General features: G+C 40.7%; 1 protein-coding gene across 1 annotated transcript; it reads right to left on the minus strand.

The window, feature by feature from the left end:
• Positions 1-3662: 3662 nt before the first annotated feature.
• Positions 3663-20165, minus strand: LOC147454187 (uncharacterized). Its single transcript, XM_086516198.1, has 5 exons — positions 19666-20165; positions 19456-19553; positions 16312-19356; positions 14314-14425; positions 3663-4137 (listed from the first exon to the last, which is right to left on the minus strand). The coding sequence occupies exons 1-5, from the start codon at positions 19841-19843 to the stop codon at positions 3839-3841; spliced, it is 3732 nt and encodes a 1243-aa protein (XP_086372324.1). The 5' UTR covers positions 19844-20165; the 3' UTR covers positions 3663-3838.
• Positions 20166-26990: the final 6825 nt, after the last annotated feature.

The raw sequence follows: 26990 nt of genomic DNA on the forward strand, positions 1-26990 counted from the left end.
CAAAGTAGCACAAGATGATCAAGAAGCATGGATGGATAGACTTCTTACCTTAGCTGAGCTTTAGTGGAAAAGAGAAGCAGCATACGAGTGCTACAAGAGGAAAGCTACGCAGGCGAAGGAGAAGCTTGACAAGAAACTAAAGGACAAAGGCATCAATGAAGGAGATTTGGTGCTAAGGTATGACAATCGACTCGATAATCGTTTTGATGCCAAGTTTGAAACTAGATAGCAAGGGCCATACATAGTCAAGAAGGCTTTCAATTCAAGTTACTATCAGCTTATGGACTTGAATGGTGAAGAGCACTCCAGGAAAGTAAACGGGTATCGCTTGAAGCCCTATTTGAGTCGCCTTCTACCAAAGGATCTACCAAAGATCTGTCAAAAGGCCACTGTTTCATGTAAGTATTGTTACATGAAGCATGAGTGTAACTCTAGCCAAAATTCTAAGGGGCTAAACAATAAAGATCTCGTCAAGGACTCTGAAGCCCTCTCTTTGGAAAAGATGCTCTATGATGGTACATGAATAGACCATCATCCAGGGGGAGGGCTAATGATAGCCGTTTTTCGGCTCTTTGTAATTGCCACAGTGAGTTACCTCACCCTACCAAAATCACCCAAACACTGTGGCTATCCCTACCATTTCACTGTACATAGGCGTGCGTGAGTCACGGGACTTTTCCCATATCTCCTTACTGAAATAAAAAACCCTCAATTAACTAGGCATTGGGCTAGTTGAGCCAAAAAAATAAAAAATATAAAAAATATAAGTATATTATGGCCCATGCGTATGTAAATATTTCTTTGTATATAGGGCCTAAATAAAAGATCTTTTCATAATTATTTTGGTATTTATTTAAATATTTTTACCTAGGTGTGTGTTATTTATGCTCTGTACATTGTCTCACCATTACCACAATTTTTCTTACCATTTTTCATACTCTTTATTCCATATAGAAATTTTTTCATGTAAGCTTCTCTTATATTTGGTATAACTCCACCCCAACAAAAATCCAAAAAAAACTAGTTTTATTTATGTGTATATTTTTTCACTATTGTGATTTTTCCCTTCCTACATCTATTTTGTTTTTTTTTTCTAAAAAATTAGAACACCAAAAATATTTATCTTTTTATGGTAGCCTCATAATGAGACAGTTTTCTTTTGACCCCTTTATATTTTTTCCACTTATATTATTTATATTTGACATGTACATATTTTTTAGACCCCTCAATATTTGATTTTCTTAGTTGTACTATTCACTTATATCATGATCTCAACAATATCTTCAATTATAGATCTACCAAATAAGGTCAAGGGTAGGTGGCATGCATACATGCACTATGGAGGGCTCACTCTTGGAGGTATTCAAAAGAATGATCCAAAGAAGGACCCCACAAAGACCTTGTGCAGTGGAAAAAAACGATCGGTTTTGCTGAATTTTTAAAGTTCACTTGCTCTCCGAATTTGAAAAGGTGATACAAACAAAAGTTGTAGCTCGTGGGCTGAACTTTTGCCTCAAATGTTTTCATATTTTTTTGAGCTACGAGCTGTGAGCTATGATTTTATTAGTGGACCCCAGTTTTCCCATGCTATGCAGCCACACTCTCTCTTCCACTTTATCATTTTCCTCTTTCACACACACTTCTCCACTCATCATCCCCACCTCTCTCACCACTCCTCTCTGCACCCTACTCACCTTCTCCTCAACCTTGAAGAATAAGAGAAACCATGGTGAACTCATACCTCCCACACACAATTTCATTCCAAAATTGACCACCTAGTCTCATTTTTCCTCCTCCAAATTACCCATATCTATCAAAAAAACCACAAAATTCAGCCTCTTCTCTTAAAAGACAACATCATGGTGGTTGATTACTCAGCTTCAATTACCTTGTCTCTCAAGGAAGGTCAAGAGTGGAGAAAAAATGTACCGTCAAAGCTAGTGGACCGTCAACAAGCGTCAAAATTGGCCCTACTCAAAACACTTGGAGCATCAACTTTGTAAGAAATCCACCTTTTCTTACCTCTTAAGAGTTTTTCTTCCTTATTTGTATCCTACATGGATACTCCCATTGTAAATATCCAATTCCATTTGTAAATTAATACTAACTCTACTAACACTAACCCACTATGAAAAGTCCTATCACCTCCATTTCTCTCCTCTCTCTTTCCCCACCAACTTCTTCATAATTCCAAGCAAAGGAAATTAGATAAATTGCTGAAAATCTAACCCAACCATGGTTAGAGAAGTAACCCTAGCCTTCAAAATTGCTATAAAAGGAGGGTGTAGCTAGCATAAAAGGGGGAGCCATAAGCAAGAGCACTATGCTATAGCTTGAGAAGCCAAGCTCAACCTCTCTAGAAGGAGCTCTTGAGTGGAAGCTCATTGTCTTATGCATGTGCATGTGTTGTAATAGGAGATTAGCAAGGGAACTCTATGCCATTGTAAGAGAGAGAGTGATCACTCAATTGAGAGTAGGAAATCTATCACTTCTCCTACTAGTGTAAGCTCAACATTTGCTGAATCAAGGAGGGTGGATTTGGACTAAGCTTGGATACTTTGTCTCTCTTCCCACGTGAAGTAATGGACAACAATGATGTGTAAGTGTCTTGGTGTTTTTTTTTTTGTTAAGTTCTTGATAGCTTGTCTCTAGTGTTGTCATCAATTTAGCCATAAATCCCACATACTGTAAGAGGGCGACAGGGTGGAGAGGACTCCCCTGGCCTTAAGACAGTGAGTGGGGTGGCTTTTCTTGTGATGTGTTGTGGGGTAATTTACTCAAGCTATGATGAACAAATACTAATATCACTTTGATTGGTCATGACAGATTTGTAAGAAGGTATTAGTGCAACAAACACCCCCTCCCCCTTCTCTCTCTTTCTTACATATATAATTGTGTTTGCTTGATCATTGTCGATACGTTTCAAAGCAGCCCGAGCACTATCTCTCTCTCTCTCTCTCTCTCTCTCTCTCTCTCTCTCTCTCTCTTTACGCGTCCTAGTTCGCATCCAAACTAGGTGGTGCCCCAAATTTGTGTAGGGTTAGGTTGCGGGTTTGTGTGTGTTTTTGTTGTTTTTTCCAACCCCAACCCAATTGAGCAGCACGGGAGCCTTGAACAGTGTCTAGAGGTTGCTCTTCTTGTTGCCCGCCCCGGACCGCCTCACTACTAAACGGTAAATAAAAGTGGGTATAGACAGAAGTATGAAGGGTATTGTGTTGAAAGAAATTCTCTTCCAAACTACTAGAAGAACTACAAAAAACTCTCATAGATTGTGACTATGGTGATAAATATAGACATAATCATTTCAACACGAATGCATGTACCATGCTCAAAATAAATGGAGTACAAAATTGATACAATTGAAGTACGTACAAAACCCCAAAGAAAGTGATTGGTCTTTACTTGCCCAACCAATCATACACCTAGAGGAGCATTTATAAATTGAAGAATTAAAGCCCTAACCTTTTATCAAGTTGCTTCTCTTAATCTCTCCAATAGTGAATGTTTTCTACATTATAACTTTTATGTTGCATTTAGCATCTGGAGATTTTGAGAATATATTTTTATAACTATTGTTTCATCCTTTGGAAATAAGAAGCTATATCAACCAAGATGTGCTTAGTAGATGGAAGGGTAAAAGTCCAAAGAGTGATTTCCTTTCACCAAAATTCACCCTATTTCGTCTAGTACAACCAAACTAGGTTCAAAAGCTCCCCAAAGAAGCTATATCAAGTCCTTTATCTTTTCAAAACTTACATTGACAATCTTTGAGATACAATTTGATATCATCATGAGCCTTGGTATTGCTAACAAGATAGTACAATTTCTCATGAATTAACTATAAAATTTCTAAGAGGAGGTCGTGGAAGATGTTATCTTCCAAAGACATGAAGATAGAATGAACAATAGGAGATAAGGATGAAAAGGTAAGGCATCTCCAACAATTGATTGCTTTCTCACTTTGTTCTTTCTCTAAAGAGACATTATCGAGTGGATTACAACAAACAAAGTGCTTACGGTTTGAAAGGATGTTGAGGGAGGAGAAAAGGTCAAGTGGTGGGAGCAAAGTAGCTTCAAAGCACTTGGAGATCTCATTCTCACATTCAGCTTGACTAATGAGGTATTCCTTATCTCCATCTGCAAAATATACAAAAATAATTTTATTTCGATTATGAGCCACTTCATTCAATCTACAAGAAACTTTCCAAGATCAAAGTGTTGTTTGAGGCACACCTGATAAGTTTGTTTTCTCCTTCTTCCTCAAGTAGGTATTTGTTCCATTAAATATATCATTGAGTGAATCTCTTCTATATTACACTCTAGAATTTTCTAACTTCTACACACCAATACTATGACAAGTTGTCATAATTACTATTGAGTATTCATAGCAAGGAGAGAGAAAGAGAAGAGCAAGAAATCATTAAAAGTAGCAAGGTGGCAATATGTTTTTAATTTCTTCTAGTAGTTACCTTAGTATATTTGTGATCACATACACCTATATGGCCGTGGTGATAATGTAGGTATATTCATGGCATACAATTAAAACTAGACAAAAAAAACCTATTCCTCACATTGTATGCATAGCATTCTCGATGCTTAAATTTGGACCATAGTATGTATTCAGGTAACCACTTCAAGGTGTCTTGGATGCTACTTCAATATTACCTTAGAGCCCCATTTTCACGTTTAATATGTAACATTACCTAGCATATTATATAGCAACGCAAAGCTCTTCACAAGAAGAATATCCAGGAAAGCAAGGAACTGATATTATCTTTTGGAAAAAACAAGAAAAATGGAGGAGTGGAAACAAGGAATCAAAGCTATTATGGTTTTGGAAACAACTAGATCACTGTGAAGGGCATACAACTCAAGGAAGGTGTAGCTCCAAAATGTATTTTGTGACCCCTCAAGACACCTAACATGCTTCATGATAATTGTACATTCCTTTCTCGGTGAACTTTTTTGCACATGGAGAGAACTTTTACCAGCCCACACCTTTCCAAAGGTACTAGTCAAAAATGTGTTACACACACACACACACACAAGAATGCACATACACATGTAGATACATGAGTGTGCATGTTAAAAAATATTTGCAAAAGATATGAATATTTCCTTCCAAAACTTTGGATCTAATTACCACAAACATATGACTTACAGAAATATGCTGAAAGATGCAAAAGTACAAACATCAAGTTGATTAAGTTTTGTAAGGCAAAAATCATATGCAAAATAGAGAGCAATATACCTATTGGCTTAGATACATTAAAATAACTACGAGGAGAAATTGATTTGACCCAAGAGATAGTGGATCTTTTAAAACCTTCCAAAATCTGTTATATACTATTGAAAACATCTTAACATCTATTTGGACCCTATAAAGGTACTTCTAAAGGGCCCTCTAGAAAAATAAGGTGTGCCCCATAAACTCTTTAAAATATAAAGGATCAAAACAGCCTTACAACTATATTTTCTCACCCTCAAAGTTGAGGAGTGCTTCAACCACCCCCTACATGAAAGAAGCGCCTTGTCAACATGCAATTGAAGGTCAACAAGTAAAAATGTATGTGTGTATCAATATTAGCAGGGACAACTTGTTTTCTTTTTTGGAGAAAGGTAAAATTAGATTAAGATGCAAAAGAGAAAGTACAATTACCCATACCAAAATTGTGAAGTGTGAGCTTTGTCTTAAAGTGTAAGTCAAGGAGAGAAGAGTGGAATTATCCCTGTAGAGCTACTTAAAGCTCATTTTCATGAATGAATAAACACAACTCTATTTTGCACTACATGTTTGTCTATGGTGAGTCTGTCTTAAGCTAAATCAATACTCAAGATTTTGTTTATGAGTCCAAGTTAATTCTATCTTCGAACCTAACACACTTGAGTGATAATCTTGCTTACACACACACTCACACACTTGCACTATGTTTCTCTTTCATCCACCCTAGCTAGCACAATCCCATTCCCAACAAGTGGTATCAGAGCCACGGGTATACTAGCTAGGTTTGCTATTATGCATTTTCATGTTTGTACAATTAGCATTCCTTAATCACCATTAGCTAGATGCATTAGGTTTTATCTTCTATTAAATATCGCATGCCTATCTAGTACTCCATTGGCTAGCTTGAGCATGTTCTTGAGTTAAAGACTCTTGGGCCACTACTTACTGGCTAATTGGAAGCTTAATTAGCATTCAAATTCATTAATTTTCCATTAAGAGATTGCATTTCCATTCAACAGTTGCTTCTTTATTTAGTAAAATTGGCATTTGCAATTGGTGTGTGTGCATAGCCCGTCGCAAGAGCTTCCCGTCAAGACAATTCGTGCTCAAATCACCTCTCATTTGCAGAGTTTAGAGATCGATCAATTTTGCACACTCTCAACTCGAGAGCCTAATTATGGGGGTGTGTGTGTGTGTGTGTGTGTGTCGAACATTAAATGCTCCATGAAGGCATTTAACAAGGAGGGTAGATTTTTTCTTGTTGAAGCCATGGGAACACCCCATTGAATAAAGCCATTGACCAAAAAGGGGTGACATAAGGGCCACCCCCACATGGACGCTGACTGTCAAACCTTAAAAGAGGCGCTCATGCATTTTCAAAAGTTTTCGTCGCGTCCTTGAAGGTCACCGACCTGTCGACCTGCAATACTGTAGCGAAACGCTACCAAGACCACACTAGCCGCTTTAAGACAATAAATTGCAAATATATTTTCTAGCATCTCCGGAGGGAAACTCGTGCTCATGTAAAGAGGTAGACACTGGCTAGGAGAATCTCCTAAGCTAAGACCCCTATGTTAGCACAATGGGGAAAAAGTGAATTGAGAAGTACAACGGGGAGGGATTTCACACCTATCAAACAAAGTTAAGGGGTTACCTAATGAAAGAATGTTTATGGTTTGTCATCAGCACTGCTTTAGAGCAACAAGCCAAACCCGATGGAGTGCACACTAAAATATCTACACTCATAGCAAATGTATAAAATTTGGCCAAGGACGAACAAGCATTAGGAATTATCATCACTTCCTTGCATGACAACTATGTGCATTTCGTAAACGAATGTAAGCATGAACATGAAGCCTGGCATGTCCTAGAAAGTAATTTTGGAGCCAAGGCCAAACGATGTAAAGTTAGTCTCAAAAGAAACTTTACAAGATTGCAATGATTGAAGGGGACGACATTGCTAGCCTAGTAAGTAGGCTTAAGAGCATTGTCACACAGCTCACTTACATATCAGTCAAAGTACCAAAATACAAAAAAGTGGCCTTACTATTAAGTGCACTTCTACCTTCTTATGACCACTTAGTCACAATTCTTGAAGAAAAAGAACTGGCTCCACCTTTCCAAGATGTCATCAACTCAATCCAAGCAGAAAAGAGAAAGCAAAAAGGTTCGTTAACATCATCAGGAGGGGCTTGTGTCACGACATCCTCAAGGGGAATATATTCGCCATCGACAACATCAACTGGAAGAAAGTGTTTTGAATGTAGAAGAATGGGACACTAGCAAAATACTGCTACACAAACAAACCTTGCAACAAATGCGGTAAGAAGGGACACCCTTCTTCTTGATGCTACCAAATGGAGGCACTAGCAGTGGAGAAAGAATCAATAGTATAAGCAACAGAAGAAGATACGAAGGAAAGAGACCTATCAAAGCGTCAGCTCACATGGTAGAAGATGAAGACGAGAACAACCTTGTCTTTTATGACGATGTACTTTGATGACGTACTTTGAAGATGCAACCTCTCTACTTAAAGGGGATGACTTTTATTTTCTTGTGTGGATATTATCATCCTGTGTGGATTTTGTCAGTCTCTGTGGATTTTACCATCCTGTGTGAATACGAACTTATTATCATTTGTGGATATTGCATCTTCACTATTTTGTCTTAGTCCAAATCTCAAGGGGAGGATTGTAAAGTGTGAGCTTTGTCTTAAAGTGTGAGTCAAGGAGAGAAGAGTGGAATTATCCCACATGCTGTGGTGCAAGGTTGTAGATCTACTTAAAGATTATTTTCATGAATAAATAAACACAACTCTATTTTGCACTACATTCTTGTCTGTGGTGAGCATGTGCTAAGCTAAGTCAATACTCAAGATTGTGTTTAATGAGTCCAAGCTAATTATATCTTGGAACCTAATTCACTTGAGTGATAATCTTGCTTACACACACATTCACACACTTGCACTATGTTTCTCTTTCATCCACCCTAGCTAGCACGATCCCATTCCCAACAAAAATGAACTATGTCAAAATGAGATTTCTCATTGTGAACCTTGCCTCGGAGTAGTACTTGGGAAAAAGGGTACTCCATCTTTTCCATCTTATAGATCAGTGAAAAATGTGTCTTCAACAGCTTCACAAGTCAATTTACAGAGATTTGAGGCAGCTTGGACTAGGTCTTTCTTGACACGAGATATGTGGAGGGTTGTTGCCACTCACTATTCCTTTGAATCCATACATGCAAAATGTTGATTCCTCTCTATATATTCCACAAGGGAATATCTAGCCTTTTACATTGGCCCAATAACAAGTCCTGAAAGGTCATATTTGATTGTAGACTTTCCTCTACATATCCTTACTGGTTGGTTAGATCTGAAATGTAGAAGAGGTGAGAACAATCTTCAACAGTAGCTCTACATCTTCAACAAATTCCATTACCAACTTTGATCTGTAGATCCCTCGAACCACTCCACACTCCCTGTTGCATGATGAGCCAAAGTAAATAGTTGTGCTTGCTGGCTAGTGGGTAGGCCTAGATACACTTAAATCTATATTCCAACTGCTTGCAACTCCATTGGAGCTTCCATTTTCTACTCAACGTATTCTTCATGCTATCATCTAGTCCATCCACAACCTTGGACTCCATGAATATCTCAAAATAAATGAACTGCAAAGTGCTATTTCTAAGATTGGCTTTGTGGGTCAATTTAATTTTTGAAAGCATCTCCTTTGTTCTGTCCATACACTATCTAGCATTTATCAAATTGATGTTGAAAGGTTCCAGTAACTCATATTCATTTTTCAACCTATTTTTGACACACAGACCTCCCCAACACTTATGCCTACTTTAAAGCACTTGTGTGCTCTTCTTCCCATATGCAATCTATATGTTCTGGCAGAAAAGCATGTCCAAGGGGAATCAAACATGAAACAAAAATAATTTATCTTGAAAGAGTTAGATGGAGACCATGAACTTTTGATAGTGTTCAAGGATGTACATGTCTAGAACTTGCATACAATAGGAGAGCCATAAGTCCTGATTGGGAGAGGAGAGATTATAATATCTCTACAGTCCATGTTGGTCAAGGCTTTATAGCTTTGCAAAATGAGTTGGTGACAATCCCTTAAGGAGAGCCCAATAATCAATAGAGCTAGAATCTCTCATAATCCATTTTGTTGCCATCTGAGTAGCTATCAAGTCCATATTTAAAATACCAAGTCCACCTTTGATTTTAGGAAGTTAAAAGATATACAAAGAGACCTTAGGTGCTTTGTGGTGGTTGTCATCTCTACCCGGCACAAGAATTTTTTGACCAAAGCATAAGCTTTCTGAATTTGGTATTTGACTGGGGTGCAGCAAGATAGAAAGTAAATCATTGCTGGAAGAATAAAATGGCTAAGAACAAAAGCTCTAGAAGCTAGAGAAGGGTTTCATCATGGATGCTTGATAGCCATTCGCTTATGAAATCACTTGCATCATCGCTAATTTCATTGCCTACATCATCCCATGTGCCATCATTTGTATCATCACATATGTCATTGTTTGCATCATCACTAGAAGCTTTTCCAAAAACTAGAGATGAATTGTAGGGCTCGATCAAAAACTATGTCATCCGATAATCCGTGATAACGATAGATATGTTGTAGAAAGAGTTTGGTCGTACATTCTTTGTACAAATCAACGTCTCGTCAGCCCATCGGCCACAAAGTGATGGACAAACAGAGAGACTGACTCAAGTTTGGGAACACGATTTTCATTGTACAATCAATTATCACCAGGATAATGGGATCAAACTCCTACTACTAGAAAAATTCTCGTACAATAACATTTTTCATGCCTCCATCCATTACACTCTATTCTTTGCTAATTATGGTCAACATCCCAAAAAGGATATCCACATACACCATCAGGTCAAGAATCCAACTGATGTTAATCTTGCACAATAGTTGTCTGCAATTCACAAAGAACTTACAATTCATATCAAAGAAGCTCAATCCAAGTATAAGGAAAGTGCAGATCTACATCACATGCAACATCCAAAATACAAAGTGGGGGATAAAGTGTGGTTCCTTCGACGCAATCTACGTTCATCTCGTACCTAAAAAAAGCTAGATTATTGAAGGCTTTACCTGTTTAACATTATTTGTCAATTCAATCCAATCACCTATTGGCTCTAGTTCCCCTCATCCATAAAAATCCATCCAGTCTTTCATGTCTCAGTCCTATAACCTTGTCACACATCTAAGCTCCCAGGAAGAGCCCTACAATCACCTCCTCCGGTTGAGATTCAACGACATGACGAATATGAGGTCGAAAAACTCCTACATTCTCAAGTTTCGTGTGGTAGGTACTTGGTGCATTCTAAAGGATATGATGTGAGTGAACGAACCTGGAAACGTGCACACAATCTTCAACATGCACCTCTCAAAGTCCAAGAGTTCCATCAACAACATCCATGGAAACCCAAGTCAAGTAAACACCACCGCTCCTCGTGGAACTCGTCGCTAGAGGAGGGTGTAATGTCATGGATGCTTGAAAGTCAATCGCTTATGACATCACCTGTATCATTGTTGATGTCATCACCTTGTCCTTGCCTACATCATTGCTTGCATCATCGTCTGTATTGTCACTACAAGAATCTAGAAGGATCCAAAATATTCTAGAAGGTTCTAAAAGTATCAAAAAGATTCTAGAAGTAGCTACAAGAATCTAGTTCTAGAAGATTGAAGAAGAATATAGAAGTTTCTAGAATCTTGGAGAAGATTCCGAAAGGATCTAAAAGTTTTTGGAAAGATCTAGAAAGTTGAAGGATCTAAAAGGTTCTAAAAGAACTAGAAAAATCAAGAAGGTTCTAGAAGATTCTAACCTCCACAAGAAGAACCTAGAAAGTTCTAACCTCCTCAAGCACTAGTATAAATAAGGGTCACAAGAGCTAGAAGAGAGCAAGAGGAGGTGCTCACAATGTACAAGAACTTGGGACTTGATGATAAGCTTAATCTTGAGTACACGACTTATAATTTATTAAGAGAGCTTGATAGGAGACTTGGATTACATGACTCGAGTACAAGACAAGAGGTTTCTAGAATCTTGGAGAAGATTCCTTCAAGATTCTAGAATTTTCTAGAAGCTTGGAGAAGATTTTGGAAGAATCTAGAAGTATTTGGAAAACTCTAGAAAGTTGAAGAAAGATCTAGAAGGTTCTAGAAGGATCAAGAAGGTTCTAGAAAATTATAACCTCCTCAAAAAGAACCTAGAAAGTTATAACCTCTTCAAGTAACCTCCTCAAGCACTAGTATAAATAGGGGTCTTGGGGTCACAAGACGCTCAGTCTTGCCAGCACCAGTTTTGTGAGGCTCCTATGAAGAAAGCCCTCTTCTAGTTCTTGTCTTATGTTCAAAATCTTGTCCTTGCAATCAAGCCTTGTCTTGTACTTGAGTCATGTATCAAGCTCTCTTAATAAAGTATTAAGTCTTGTAATCAATATTAAGCTTATCTTCAAGTCCCAAGTTCTTGTACATTATGAACGCCTCATCTTGCTATCTTCTAGCTCTATCGCACTCATAATAGGCTATGGCTTTGCCACTTGAAAATGTTTTGTCTGAATTTTTTCAATATCTCCTCCCATCTTTGATTGAGGGAGACTTTGAACCCCATTGGGCTCTCCAATAGCCTAAACACCTATCCATCCATAATTGGGGTGCGACCTACATCAACTATTAGGTAAGAAACAGAACCTGTCAAACTCTTATATCCAATTTTTGAGTGGTTTATGACTGATCCATTGGCCACACAAAAGGTTTCCGTGCATTCCCAAAAATCAGATATAGATTGATTGTCATTCCTTGGTATGGCATTGGTATCATCTACAAACTATTGCAAACAGAGATCTTTTGTGGCATTAGGTATTGCAATACCTTTTAAAAAACTCTTCTCATAGCATCCTAGATGAAACAATCAAGAACATCTGAACAAATAGCATACAATAGGGGGAAGATATGGCACCCTTGTATCATTGAGTTGGTTAAGAAGAAGTCCTCTCTGAGGTCTCCATTGATAGCTATCCTGGCTTTGGCATTACCAAATAATATGTGAACAAATGTGATAAGTGAAAAATGAAGTCCCACTGCATCTTGTTATAAGCTTTACAAAATCTATATGTAAGAAGACAAAATCTTGACCACTCTCTTGAGAAAATTCATCTGCTTCCCAAATAGTAATGATGGATTCCAATATGAATCTACCTTTAGTAAATCCTTTCTGCTAAGGAAGAGTGATCTAGTCCATAATGGGATTGATTCTCCTAGGTAAAGAAAGGGAAAATATGTTATGGATTGAAGTCAGTGGGCCTCCAATTTCTTAGGTCCTCTCTTATGGATGAGCTTAACCACTCCAATGTTGATAGAAGAAGACAAAGTACCTACCTACCCTAAGGGCTTCTATCCATATACATGAGATATGAGCAAGCTAAATCGGCGAGAAGAGGTTTCCATTCGTAGATCCTCCAAGTTAGGGTACGCACTGGTGGAAGGCAGATCAACCATTGCTGCATAGAATGGTCCACCACTAATAAGACATGTTCGCACATTAGCAATAGAGTATCCTCCTGGATTCATAGGTTCAATCAGCAACAAAGGTCTATTCTAAAACAAGGGGTTAGGGACAGAGCTTAAAGGGGCAGTACCACCATAGCCAACACGCCTAAGTGTTGACATGTGCATCTGAGGTTGAACCCCACTATGCACATGGCCATCATGTAGAGCCTGGTGAAGTTCCATTGTTGTATGCCTTGAATTCAAAGTGGACAGGTCGTGGACTTCGAGGGAAAAGGTGATGATGGCTCGACGAGGAAAGACAGTCACCCATCCTATACATTCATGCCTGCTCGTCCTACCTCCTCTTCCAATTTGGATTTTTGTTTTAATGGGTATATGGACAACAAAAAAAATATAATAAAGGGCTCCCTACATTTAGTAAGTCCCTTTTCTTCGCCGTTGTTTTAGTGGGTGTATGGGACAACCCTCTTAGGGTGCATTCAGACTACACGTAAATGGAAGACTTCTCGTGTCTTTTCTTGTTTTTAGTTTATTTTACACAATGTGGACATGAAAATAGCAATTAAAGTTGAGTCGAAGTAACAACCAGTTTGCGAGCTTGTGGAAAGCTGCTAGGGTGCAAGATGGTGATATAGGGAGTTCACCTTTTGCTCGAATTTCACGATTGAAGGTGTACAACTGAGGTATACACTCAACCTTGCATGGTTTTTGAAGGTTTCGTTAACCAAAGCTTTGTAACCGCGAGCATGGCTAATTTTTGAAGGAGTCGCTTCGCATCATGCATGGTTTTTGAAGGAGTCGCATCATGCCTGTCGAATTGGTGGGTCCAAAACATGTGCAACAATTCCTAGGCAAATATGATCTTGCCATGTCTTCAATACACCTCTGTCCAAGGAGATGTTCCACACAATTTGACTGTTGCCTTAGTGTATCTAGGATTTTTTATTTTCAAATGTATAGCACTTCATTGCTATGTTGTTGCAAGTTGGAAGGGCCTCCAAGGGGGGCGGGGATATTGTGAGACAAGACATGATGGGATGGATTTGATCGAAGTTTTCTCATGCCCACACACAAGGAGGGAGGGGGTAGTGCTAACAAAAACAATTCCCCCCTCTTGTGGAGGCCCCGCCTTGAGCTAACCCTCTCTCTCTCTCTCTCTCCCCGCCCACGTACAAGCAAGGTAAATCTTGACACCCCCTTTGACCTAATTGGCGGGGTTTTTTGTCGCTCCAATTTATAAAACTAGATCTCAATCATTATTCATTATTCACTGGGAAATAACAACATACCAATGCTTGTGGAAAAACTCTCTTTAGTGTAATTTATAGCCTATACATTTTGAAATTCACCTTTGAGATTTGAAGGTGAGAAGACCTACAAATGTTAGAGAAATATAATGCCAAAACCTTCAAAGATAGTCAACTTATCCTAAAATCTATATGACATGCACGTTTGCCTTTATTAAATACAAAAATAGAAATCTTATTTTCAAATTAAGGGAAAAGAAAAGGATGGAGTGTGTTAGTGTCTTACTAATGATGGGAGCTGGTGATGATTGCGAGGAGATGACTTGGGCATTGCAAGGAGCTAGGTCGGTTAGCTGATGACGGATCGTCGGGTGGTCTTCACCACTTGAGTTGATTGTCTGTTGGTGAACAATGAAAGTTATTGCATTAACAAAAAGAACAAGGTGAAATTTCACTATGGCCTACGTAAGGCTATTGAGAAGAATTTGAGAGAGAAAAATTGAAAGTGACACTAGTATTGCAAAACATATGGTATCACAATTAAATATTACCGTTAAAAAAAACAGTGTAGCAATAAACGATTTATATTATATATATCCCAAAAGCATTAAAAAATAGTGTTTGACACAATTTTGAATGCCTTTGTTCAAAGAGAGAGGTACACAAATGTCTAACACCCTCTTACAAGAGCCTAAAAGAAATAACTAATAAAATGTTTATCATCATTAGGTTGCGATCGATGTGGCACTAATCCGCAAGCTTTATTCAATGGTCTAGAGATGCACCCAAAATCCCACCCTTTACTAAGGACTACTTCTGTAGTCCAAAAAGTTCAACATAATTGGGATATACGTTAACCAAAGCATTCTTATGAGGGGCATTTATTTTGATAAGTGTCATGGGATAAGTGTAATCCAAGAAAGCTCGTCAGCAACACTTTTGGCACTTAGATTGCCAACTCATTGAGCCATTTGGTCAAGGACTGGGCTTAAAACTATTAGCCAAGTATAGAGGTCAATTTTTGTAGGTTGGAACATAAGTTTTTAACGAGAGTGCAAACTATTTGAAGATCAGAGAATATTCTACCTCAAACTAGCACGATAGATGCACATCTACAATTGTTGCAATTTGAGGTGTGTTGTAAGAACATAATTAACTCACTTTTTATGCATCTTTTTTTTAAAACAATTATTGTAGATTTTAGCTACCCTTCAAAAAGTACGTTTTGAACTACCCCCCAAAACAAGGTGAAAATTCACTATGGCTTACATAAGGCTACTGAAAAGAATTTCATAGTAAGTGGCTCTTTGCCAGATAGAAAATTACTTTATTCCGTAAGTGGCACTAATCCGCAAGCTTAATCCAATGGTCCAGAGATGCACCTAAAATCCAACCCTTTACTAATAAGGACTACTTATGTAGTCCAAAAAACATTTTCTTGGCCTTGATTTTTCATGTCAATATGCTGAGACATATTTGTCGAGGACTTCTAGTTGAAATACCCTAATTTTTATTCTCTTCCAATGAACATGTGCATATATATACATCTATATGCAAACATGTGATACATATACGCGCGTGCACAACAATATATGTGTATGATGTGTATATGTAGACACACATTCTCTCTCTCTCTCACACACACACACACACACACACACACATATCTATACTTCTATACTATTATAAAAGGGAAAGAGGTCCCCCCCCCCCCCCCCCCAAAAAAAAAAAAACACATGGCGAGAGCTCCTTCATCCAGCATGTGCTCCCTGTAACCCCAACCACACATACACACGAGAGAGAGAGAGAGAGAGAGAGAGAGAGAGAGAGGCCGTCGAAGCCGGCCGGCCGTACTAATATATATATATATATATATATATATATATATAATAAAAGGAGGGGGGATCCCCCCCCCCCCCCCAAAACACACACACATGGCAAGCGCTCCATGATCCGGCATGTGTTCCCTGCAGCACCCGACAACACAACGCGTGACAATAACACACACACACACACACACAGGCTGCCAGCCAGACTAGTATATATATGTATACACACACATGACACACATGCACAAAACAGTATATGTATATAAATATATACACACATACATAGAGCTTCATCACTCTCTCTTTCTCTCTCTCTCTCACACACATGTGTGCGCGCACGTGCGCGTTCATCTATATGTAGGCCTATATGTGTGATGAAGCTCTATCAGTGACAGAGAATTCGAAGCAATTCAAGCAAAATCAAAGAAAGACACGAGTATAGAGTATAGTCTCGCCTTTTTAGAGGAGGAGGACATCGTAGCAAGCGCCTCATGAGGCTGTACAGCGCCTACTCCTGGCCGGATTCGCGTGCTTGTAGCAGGTAATGAGGATATAGGGCTACCTGCATCATCAGCCACACGAGCTCGTACCATGATCCCAGTCCTCTCATGACCACATGCACTACTCATATTCTTTGCCATCGCCATCTTTTTTGCCTTTACTGCTGCTTTCCTCTGCTCATGAATCAGCTCATGCGGCCCGCATGAAGAGTGATACAACGTCCTACTTCTGTCATCCATCAGCTTAGCTGCCTCCAATACCACATCTGCACCTGAGGCAGCATTCTTTGCACCCTCCGGCCGGCGGCGCCCTGCATATCCCACCCGGCTTCCCCCTTTCATATTTAGTCGTTCATCGCCAGTTGCGACATTCCTGTTTTTCTTTTGATCTGATGTAAATAATTTGTTTGCACTTTGTTCATCTGTAGCAGTTAAACTAACACTAGTTTCCGTTAATTCCACCAATTGATCATCATGGCTCCTGCGCCTGCCTGCATGAGCCGCAGAATTAACTACACAGCTGCTGCTTATATTTCTTGATTCGACCATCTTTGGGTAACCTTCCGAACCCTCTGAATGAGTGCTAATTACTGAATAATTAGCTGCCTCATCAACACTAGCTGCTCCAGGCCTGCCACTAGGAATACTCCATCGCTCAGGTTGCCCCATCCCAACACAATTAGGCACTGTTAAGGCTAATTCTTTTTTCGATCGCCATTGAGGACGAGAATTTATGTCGTTGTTTCGCCTCAGTATTGCTTCCAGATGCTTATGATTCTGCGCATGCGCACTCTTGCGATTGTCGTGTGCATCCGCGCCTCTGTGCTGCTTAATTATGGAAGATGTGTCCCCCTTCTTGCTGCTGGCAAGGAGATTGGCCGAGCGAGCATTTTCTGTTTCAAATAAGAGAAAATCATAGGCATTGCCAAGCTCTGCAGCCGGTTTGATGTAATGGTTGCCTGCGTCTGCTGGTCTAATTGATCCGGCCGAAGGTAGTAAATTCTTGGCCGGAACCTCCTTTCGACCTCGACTTACTGTGAATTCATCAAGAACTGGCAAATCAGTCATCCTTCGAGACTCCATCACCACGATTCTGGTCGGGACGTCCTCTTTATCTCTAATTTTTACTTTATGGGCAGGCGCATTACCTGCTTCTGATAGCGCTCTTCTACTCCCACTATTTGACTCCCTGCAGCTCAAAGCCAATATACTACTTGGCATCACCTCATTAACCTTGGCGTGCCTCCTTTGCGTTGCCTTGCAGCTTGAAGCTTTGGATAAATATTGTCTATATTCAACGGTGCCACATGAGCTGCTGTTTAATGCTGATTCTGTACTCTCATTGGAAGGAACTTTGCGGAATATAACTTTAGGAGTACCATCATATTCCTCCTTAATGATCACATCGCCAGGAGCCTCCGGTGTATTATAACAATGGAGACTACTAGAATGGGGCACAAATGCACAGCCCTTGTTCTGAGAATTAGCAGATATTCTCGATGCTCCCATTTTGGATGTAGAGGTCGACGATGCCAATGCAGCATCGCGCACTCTTATCTGCTCCGCAGCTGCAAAGATGGAGGCGCTGATATGGCCACCTGGCTGGTCAAGCTTTGATCTTGGTGAACATCGACTAGTAAGCAGATCTTTGAATAATAATGAAGGTCTTTGAGAAGTTTGCCGTGGTGTGACTGGTTTGCTATCTGTGCTGCCACCATAATTTTCTCTGTTTGGAGACGAAAGACTGTCTAACCCCATGAGGCGGGCAATTACATTAGAGCGTTGGCCTCTAGCATCGCCTTCCAGCTTAGAAACAGGTGAATTTTCTTCCAGTGATGAATTTCGACATGCTACACTTAAAGGCCTGCAAGTCGACCTTGCAGTATCAGTACTCTTTCCATCGAAACCTTCTGCCTGCGTTGATTGAATAAACTTGCCGAGGGGATGCTCTGCACTATTATCAATGTGAAGATGACCAAGGCGCATGGCCTCTCTGAGCTTCATCACTGCCTTAGGGACAAGCTCTCTCCCATCCAGAGAAAGCCTCGCAGGGGTTTCTTCAAGCTTCTGCGAAATCCGAACAGCCTCGTTATAGTCAAAGGATGAGGTTCTTGCTGCAGCCGGAGCATATAAATTGTCACCAATATGAAACGTACTACCACTATTGGAATATTTCTGCGTGCCAGTGCATAACTGCTGGTGGTGGCCGGAGCTTTTAAAAAGCCGTGATTTGGATTTTGCATTGGACCACCATGATGAGCTGCTTGAAATATTCTTTTTTGCATTCTGCTGCACTAATTGATCATGTGTGTCAAAGCCATCCACAAACTGCTTGAGCACTTTCACCGATTCCTGAAGGCCGTGGAGGAGAGTCTGAGGCGTTGGCGCAGCTCGTGGCAGGCGAGCCATGGAAAGGCTATCAGTAACTTTGTGATCATCTTCATCAAGTCGGCGACGGCATGACCTGGCCGCCGCTGGTGTGCGTTCCAAGTCTGCCTTTACATCCATGGCAGCTCGGGGCTTGTCCATGAAGAGAGATTTGCAGACGGCAGAACGGGTTGGAGAGCTGCGGCGCGCCTCCTTCAGAGCTTGAGCAAGTGGCATATGAGGGGAGCTTGGGGATGAGCTACTCTCTGTATTAACACATATTCTACTTGCCAGCGCAGAACTAATATTACTGCTGACAGCACTGATCTGTATGCCGGCTTTCTCATCATCTGCAGTTTGGCACTTTGCCTTGGGTGACTGCCTTAGAGTGTAATTAGTGCTCCTTGAGCTGCTGAAGATGCTGGGTGACTCATGAATAAGCTCATTACATTCAGAGCATGAAGACATCTCAGCCTTCTCATGACAGGGTGTTGCACTAGATGCAGGCGCCTTAATAATGCTAGGCGTAGGCGAATTAAGAAAAGAACTACTTCGCTTGCAGCGATTAGACACTCTTTCGGGGCTGTTTTTAGACTTAGCATCAGAATTATATCTCGGATTAGTGGCTAAACCCTGTTTAATGCAACAAAACAAGCTATAATTAATCATACGTGCTCGGCATCAGCGTCCAGAAATACGAGAAAGTTGACACGTGAAGAACTTGAGCATTACCTTCTTGCCATTAGCAGCTACTTTCCTGCTATTTTTCTTGCCGCATGATCTGCGATGGGTATCACTGATCACATTATCAGGTCCGGCATGGCCGTAGTCTGCTTGGCATGCAACAGAAGAAAAAATTCGCGTTGATTAAAACACTGTATTTTCAAAAGACAGGCGTTAAATTAGAGGTAATTATGAAAGAGATGAGAAGAAGCTGCAGACCGGGAACTGAAGACGCAGGCGCAGAGGACGTCGTCGAGGGGGGCATAATGTTGTTGGGACTGCGCTTGCGGGGGGGGAAGCGGGGATACTGGTGGTGAAGGAGGTGGAAGAGGGCGGCCATGCAGCCGAACTGGCGAGAGGGGTCATCGGAGACCGCGTGAAAGATATGGGGCGGCATGGCGCATGGGGCTGATGCGGGTCGCTACTACGTTGCTGCACACTGCAAGAGGAGAGGAGCCGGCCTCTTTCTGTTCGACAGTAGTAGTAGTACTACTACTAGTAATTATTAGAGAGAATGGGAGCCATTGCTGAGAATTAGTGCAGGAACGCACTGGGAACACCCCACACCACGTCTACCAAGCTAATGGTTGTTTCTAAATTCCCGTGAACGAAGTAAAGCGCATGGACCATTAAATTCTGTCCACCTCTATAAACCTGCAAAGTTCAAACCTCCTGTGAACTCACAATGCAACATCTCCACTATGCCATTTATTAAACCCTCGCGATCGAGCACTCATGATTGACACCCGTTACCCCCATGTTTGTAGACCCTCAAGGGTGCACGAGACCGATTACCATCTTCCTTCTTCCTAAGTACTAAGTAGTAAGACTGTGGTCACACACTATTAGGGATACCTATGTGAACACCAAACCGATGGTCTACCCTCATAGTCACACAAAGGAGTAGTACGAGCACTTGACTCGTCCCTCCACGTCAAAAGTTATAGAAATGACTATGCACGTGAGAATTGGGACCCTCGTGTAAATGTACGGCCTTTTGACACTGCCAAGCTTGGCAATCAAAAGGCATCAAATGAGTTGTGATGGGCTATGTGTCAAAAATGGCATAGTTACGTTGTAAGGTTGCATATTTTTATGATGCTCAATAGTTTTCGATTATTGGAGTCTTATTATTTCACTTTAGGAAGGATCGAGGAGTGGGACTCTTTGGATCTTAAGGGAGAGCTAGGTAGCATGTGTCTCGCCCGAGATTTTTCGTCATAGGTAGTATTAGTCTTAATTAGTGTTGGTTGGATTGTGAGTGATTTTTGAGGAGATACAAGTGTTAACAAGTCCACAAGATATGGTGAAGCGTTTTCTCTACTCATAAATACAAGTCCTTATACAAGTTTTGTAGGAGTAATAGGACATATGATTGTGATCTAGAGGTGTCCATCTCTGAAATTTTTTCTTTCACACTTGGTTGCATTTATGATCTTGAAAAAGTTGATTTTTGGAAATTAAGAAGTGCAATAAACAAGCTTCGGTAGACAATGGGGCATGGTTGAGTGTTGTTGGGTATAAAAGAACACATATGCAAGAGATCTGGATGAGAAAAGTGCAACTTCTCATCAATAGACATCATATGCGTATGATGTTTAGGCCCTAGTTGGAGACCAAATTTGACAAAACAGACTCTAGGAGATGCACCTGCATGTTCTCTCTCTCTCTCTCTCTCTCTCTCTCTCTCTCTCTCTCTCTCTCTCATGCACCTGCATGTTCTCTCTCTCTCTCTCTCTCTCTCTCTCTCTCTCTCTCTCTCTCTCTCTCTCTCTCTCATTGCATGCAATCTTGAATATGCACTACCGTATTTGTCATAATAATCAATATCTAATTCTCGTAAATCATTTTCTCATATTAAACTGATGATTTAATGTGGGGAGGTACCAGGGGAGAAAAAGCTAGAATATTGGTTAAGCTAGCAGACCGGCCACAGTAGGGATCCAAAGGAGGGAAAATAGGGATCAAAAGGGGGGGCCATCTACAAAAGAGCCATGTGCAACAATGGGCTAAAAAGACCCTAAGGTTCAGCCCATTAAGACTTCCAAAATGCTAAGGTTCCAAAATTCAAAGGTTGTGTCCAAAGGTCAACCCTAGGGAAAATTGGATGCTTAGTGTGTATACAAAAGTCTTCTTCAAAGCCTACAAAGGAGGGGGCGAGCCCATTTAGTAGGGGATGAGAGAGAAAGCCACACACACACACACACACACAGGCTCCCTTTACACAAAGGGAATTAGGGACACATGTCAGCTCCCTAGGCCAGATGCCCACAAGGTGTGCCCAATTCCTATTGGAAGACCCTTGAAATGGACCAATGAGAATTAAGCTAGAGTAAATCTAGTTTAATTAATTTAAAAACATTTAATAAAAGAAACCAATGAGAATTAAGTCTCTTAGAAGACTATTGGGCAGTCTCCCAAGGGGTCCAATGAGCATTCAGGAGCCCAATGGCTTGCCTGATTCCTATTGGCCAGGAGGCAAAGGGGTCCAATGAGAGTTTAGTTTAATTATTTAATTACCTAAAGCTCTCACAAAAGGGGAAAGGGGGACATATGTCACAAGGCTATCACTTATGCTGCTTAATTGTAATTGGCTTGACTTGGGGAGGTCCAATGAGGCAAAAGCCAGACCAATTTAGGAGGAAGGGCTCGCCCAAGAGAGAGAGGGGGCTGATTTTTGCTTGGCATTGACACACACACACTCACACTTGACCATGTGTGAAGAAAGAATACTCTATCTCCTCCCAAGCTTTAATGGAGAGCTCATCACCTACTCCAAGCTTGTGAGATAGAAGCCTACATCAACACTCTCTTGGCATGTGGATGCAAATCCAACCAAGAGCCAAGCTTCAATGCATGCTCATCTTCTCTACCAAGCTAATTACTAAGCTAACCTATGCTAATATGAGTGATTATGTGAGGAGATGTACATCTTTCTCGTAAGATACTCCTTCTTCCTCTCAATCTACTCTCATACCCTGCTAGCTCTCACCATCTTCAAAGGTGTGTGAGGTCTTGGGTCTGAGAATGGTGATAATTCAAGTTGTGTTTGATTAAGTGTTTTGCTTAGTGCATGAAGCTTCCATCTTCATTGCACTAGCTAGTCTTGAAGGAACACAAAAAATTGTATTGTACAATGTCTCTCTTGATGGGAGAAACCATAATACAAAGCCTTTTGGAGGGGGGACCGGCTCCATGCAAATCCGGTCCTCAACTGTTGTCAATAGCTTAATTTCTCTCTCTTTTGAAAGTATTGTCGATGCTATCTAACTAGGTGTTATGCTTTTTGTTGCTCTCTCCACCCAAGCACTCTTGTAATTCTCATTAGGAATCTATTCTAATGAAATGCCCACTATGTTCATGCTAATTTCCGCTACACATAAGTTATTAGGCCATTAAATGTTACAATATTTTCCAGGTATGTAAATTTGTCGGTTTTATAGCTTGCAGTACATTGTTTTAGTGTTTTGTAGGGCTCACCATGCTCCGCAGTGGTATTAGAGCACAAGGCAACGCTCTTGGTAACAAACAATCAGACACTATGAAAATCTTCAAGTGTTTACCGTGTTGTTTTACAGCGTTTTGTAGACAGAAGGTGCAAATTCAATTAGAGAAACAAGAGAGAGGAGGACAGGTTTTTTTGTTTAAAGTATTACCGCGAATTTCTCCGTTGTTATTACCGTGGTTATTACCGCTGTTATTATCGCGCTTATTACCATTGTTATATTCGACAGCCAAATTTAGCCCTAAACTTTCAAATTTTGGCTTAACCCCTCCCCCCCCCCCCCCCCCCCCCCCCCCCCCCCCCTTCAAATTTTGGTGTTTCCCTCCTCTCAATAAAAATTAAAGAATATTGTATATAATTTTCAAATTAAAAAAGGAAGAGAAAGAAAGAGAGAGAGAGGGGGGGGGAGAAGGAGGAGTGGGATATAAGATTACACTAGGTTACAACTAAAATAATCATTGTCAATTGATTAACATAATTGAGCATATTCTCAAATCTAAAGAGAGGAAGAGGAGGGAGAGAGAGATGAATGGATTACACGACCAAAAAACTTCATAACTGCAAATGTTTATGAATCATCTTCCAAAATATCTCTACATGAAGCATCATCCAATTCTAAGCCCATGGATCCTAAATCAATAAAGAGAGAAATGGAATTGTCCTTTGTGGATGCATTGCCAGCTTCATCATCTTCGAGTTTGTCATCCTCCATCTCATCATCTTCATCATCATGACAATCATCCTCGCTAAGACTTGATTCATCGACCTCCCTCTCCTATGTTTCCACCTCATCCAAAGTCGGAGGTGGAAGAGGGTTGAAGATAGTCTCCACTTCATTAGAAACAGCACCAAGATTACCTTCAAAGCGAGGACGTTTTGTTGAACGAAGTGCTTGCTTTACATGGAGGCGCATGCATGACTCTGGGATGGAGCTTCTGCTTCGTAATTCAATTGCACGATCAAGAAGGGGAGAGCGAGAGGGATAGAGAGAGAGAGACTCGGTGAGAGAAATAGAATTACTTATTACATTAGAATTGTAATGTTATGATCAATTGATCACTTAGACGGACGTTGAATCAAGGTGCAGCCAACACAAAACGATGGCTACATTTACAACCATAACATATATATGTGTGTACATATATATTTGTTTATGCATGTATGTAGGCACTAAGAACGGGAGCATAGCACCCGAAGGTTAGACGTTCCTCTTGGGTATGGTCCTTTTTTAATTGTGGCGTTATGGTCATTGATCCACTCATGCACGGATTACCACAATGTACCTTTGGTTTTACCACGATTGAGACTGCGATGATATCTAAAGAGATGCAGTTCACCTTTGGCACTACTAGCCTCTACTTAGGTCTACTAGTGTGTATATGTATCTACGTGTTTGTGTGATAATATATATATATCCTTTGGGAGAGAATTATAATGTTACAATCAATTGATCACTTAGACGTTGAATCTAGGTGCAGCCAACACAAAACGATGGCTACATTTACAACCATAACATTTATATGTGTGTACATATATATTTGTTATGCATGTATGTAGGCACTAAGTACGGGAGAATAGCATCCGAAGGTTAGACGCTTCCTCTTGGGTATAGTCCCTTTTAATCGTGGCGTTGCAGTCATTGATCCCCTCATGCATGGATTACTGCAATGTACCTTTGGTTTTAACATGGTTGAAACTGCGATGATATCTAAAGAGGTGCAGTTGACCTTTGGCACTACTAGCCTCTACCTAGGTCTACTACTATGTATATGTATCTACATGTTTGTGTGCTAATATACTTGTGTACGTATTTATAGATGAGTGAGTAGGGTAGAAAGCTTAATCTTATATTGCTCTTTGTAATGTAGATGTCAGACGAGAGACCAACTGGTGAGGAGCGATCAACTGGCTCTTCTTTTGGTTGGTTCACATCTCAGGTGGGCTCCCACACGGGGTGGACATCGCCTCTAGTGGACCCAAGTCTTGAGTCAGTGAGAATAAGCAAAGAAATAAAGAATTTTTGTACGTAGTTAACCTTAAACCATGAGTGTCATAGGTTTTTTTTTGTTATTTGCAGGCATGGCCATCCTACACCTACCTTTCTCAGGTTCCTCCACACCGATCGTAGATCGTGACTTACAGTGGGCTATCTCTTTACGAGAGTAGTACCTGATCCGTTCGACGGAGGATTTTTTTGGCCGCTACACTCCGTAGCAGCTTGCGAACTACGACATTTCTCTGCAGACTACACCATGGGGGAGTCAGGGAGGGACTCCTTACCTACAGAGCCTTGCACCGACGACACCTCCCTCTACTCTCCTTTCCTATCGTCCTACTCCTATTCCATCGCAGGGTCCTACTCCCCTTGCATCGCACGGTTCTACTCCCATGGCATCACAGGGTCCTACGCCACTCCATTCCACTCCTGCTTCGCCAGAACATCGTCGACGGCCTTTCTCTGGCAACGTGCACCGACGCTCATTTTAGGAAAACGAGCGTCGTGAGAGACAAAGCGACGGCCGATCTTGTGGTTTCGCATGTTTTGGTAGTGGCAGGGGAACGGAGTTCCCACTTTTAGCCGCCCTTGATGCAGAGGACGAGGATACTGACGCACCCGTGCCAGACATGCATGGGCGTTACTACAAGGTTAAATATGGAGGGGAGGTGGATTTTGGCATAGCACAGGGCAGGACATTTCCATCTCATCTACAAATTCTTATACATTCAATGTATAAGAACCGTTTTATGAAGTTTAGAGACCAACTGTCCGATCATGCACGGTACATTGAGGACGCTCTGTTAGCTAGATTTTCAAACGACCCTGATCAACGTTTTTCACAAAAATGGTTGGAGGGCTACATAAAGATATTTCTAAAAAACAAGCAGTCCAGTGTGAGGCGCGCAACAGCTAACCAGGTCAGAGATCCAGACAGGAGTTATCGCGGTGGCAACATGCACTACAAGAGGCTATTCATATTAGCAACGCTCACATAGCGACGCTCAAAAAAAAAAAATCCCGACGTCGCTATGAGCGTCGCAAATTTACAAGTAAATTTGCGACGCTCATAGCGACGCCGGCTGGGCTAAAAAAAACAACAGAGAGCACCCAGAAACTTAGATCTCAGATCTGAGTTTTTCAGCGCCCTCAAGCAAGGAGCAGGTAACGCTCTCCCTCTCTCTCTCTCTCTCTCTCTCTCTCTCTCTCTCTTTCTTCTCCACACACACACACACACACACACACGAGGAGAGGAAGGAGAGCCAGGTATGCTCCTTCCCTCTCCTCACTCTCATGTTCCCTTCCCCTCTTTCTCTCTCCCTCTCTCTCTCTCTCTCTCTCTCACACACACACACACACACATAGTGCTTTTGAGAGAGAGAGAGAGAGAGAGAGAGAGAGAGAGAGAGAGAGAAAGAGTACAAACATAAACAAAAACGCACACACACATACATAAACAAAGAATGCACATACACATTGAGAGAGGAAAAGAGAGAGAGAGAGAATGCATAAACAAAAAACGCACACATTGAGAGAGGAAAAGAGAGAGAGAACATGCATAAACAAAAAACGCACACATTGAGAGAGAAAACATGCATAAACAAAAAAACGCACACACATTGAGAGAGAAAGAGAGAGAAACTAATTTAACGTCGTAGGAAACTAATTAAAATTAAAAGACCTAAAGATCTAGCCGACGAGGAGTTGAACTCAAGACCTATTATTCAAGAGGGAAATGGCATAACCAATCTATCATACTTGGCATGGGTGATAGAAAGGTTATACCATTTATCTCTTTTTATTGGCACACACATCCACACACACAAGAAGAAGAGAGTTATAACGTCGTAGGAAACTATCCTAAAAGACGTTAAAGATTAGGTTAGATGTAGACTTACGTTAAATTAGATTTAGGTTTATTTAAGTTAAATTAGATTAGATTTAGGTTTATTTTTAGTTAGATTTACGTTTATTTACGCTAGATTTAGATTTACGTTATATTAGATTAGATTTAGGTCTCCATAGACTGCAATGCCTGCATGA

Source organism: Adiantum capillus-veneris, chromosome 7, assembly GCF_014529385.1.
Source record: "Adiantum capillus-veneris isolate H3 chromosome 7, ASM1452938v2, whole genome shotgun sequence".
NCBI classification, from domain to species: Eukaryota; Viridiplantae; Streptophyta; class Polypodiopsida; order Polypodiales; family Pteridaceae; genus Adiantum; species Adiantum capillus-veneris.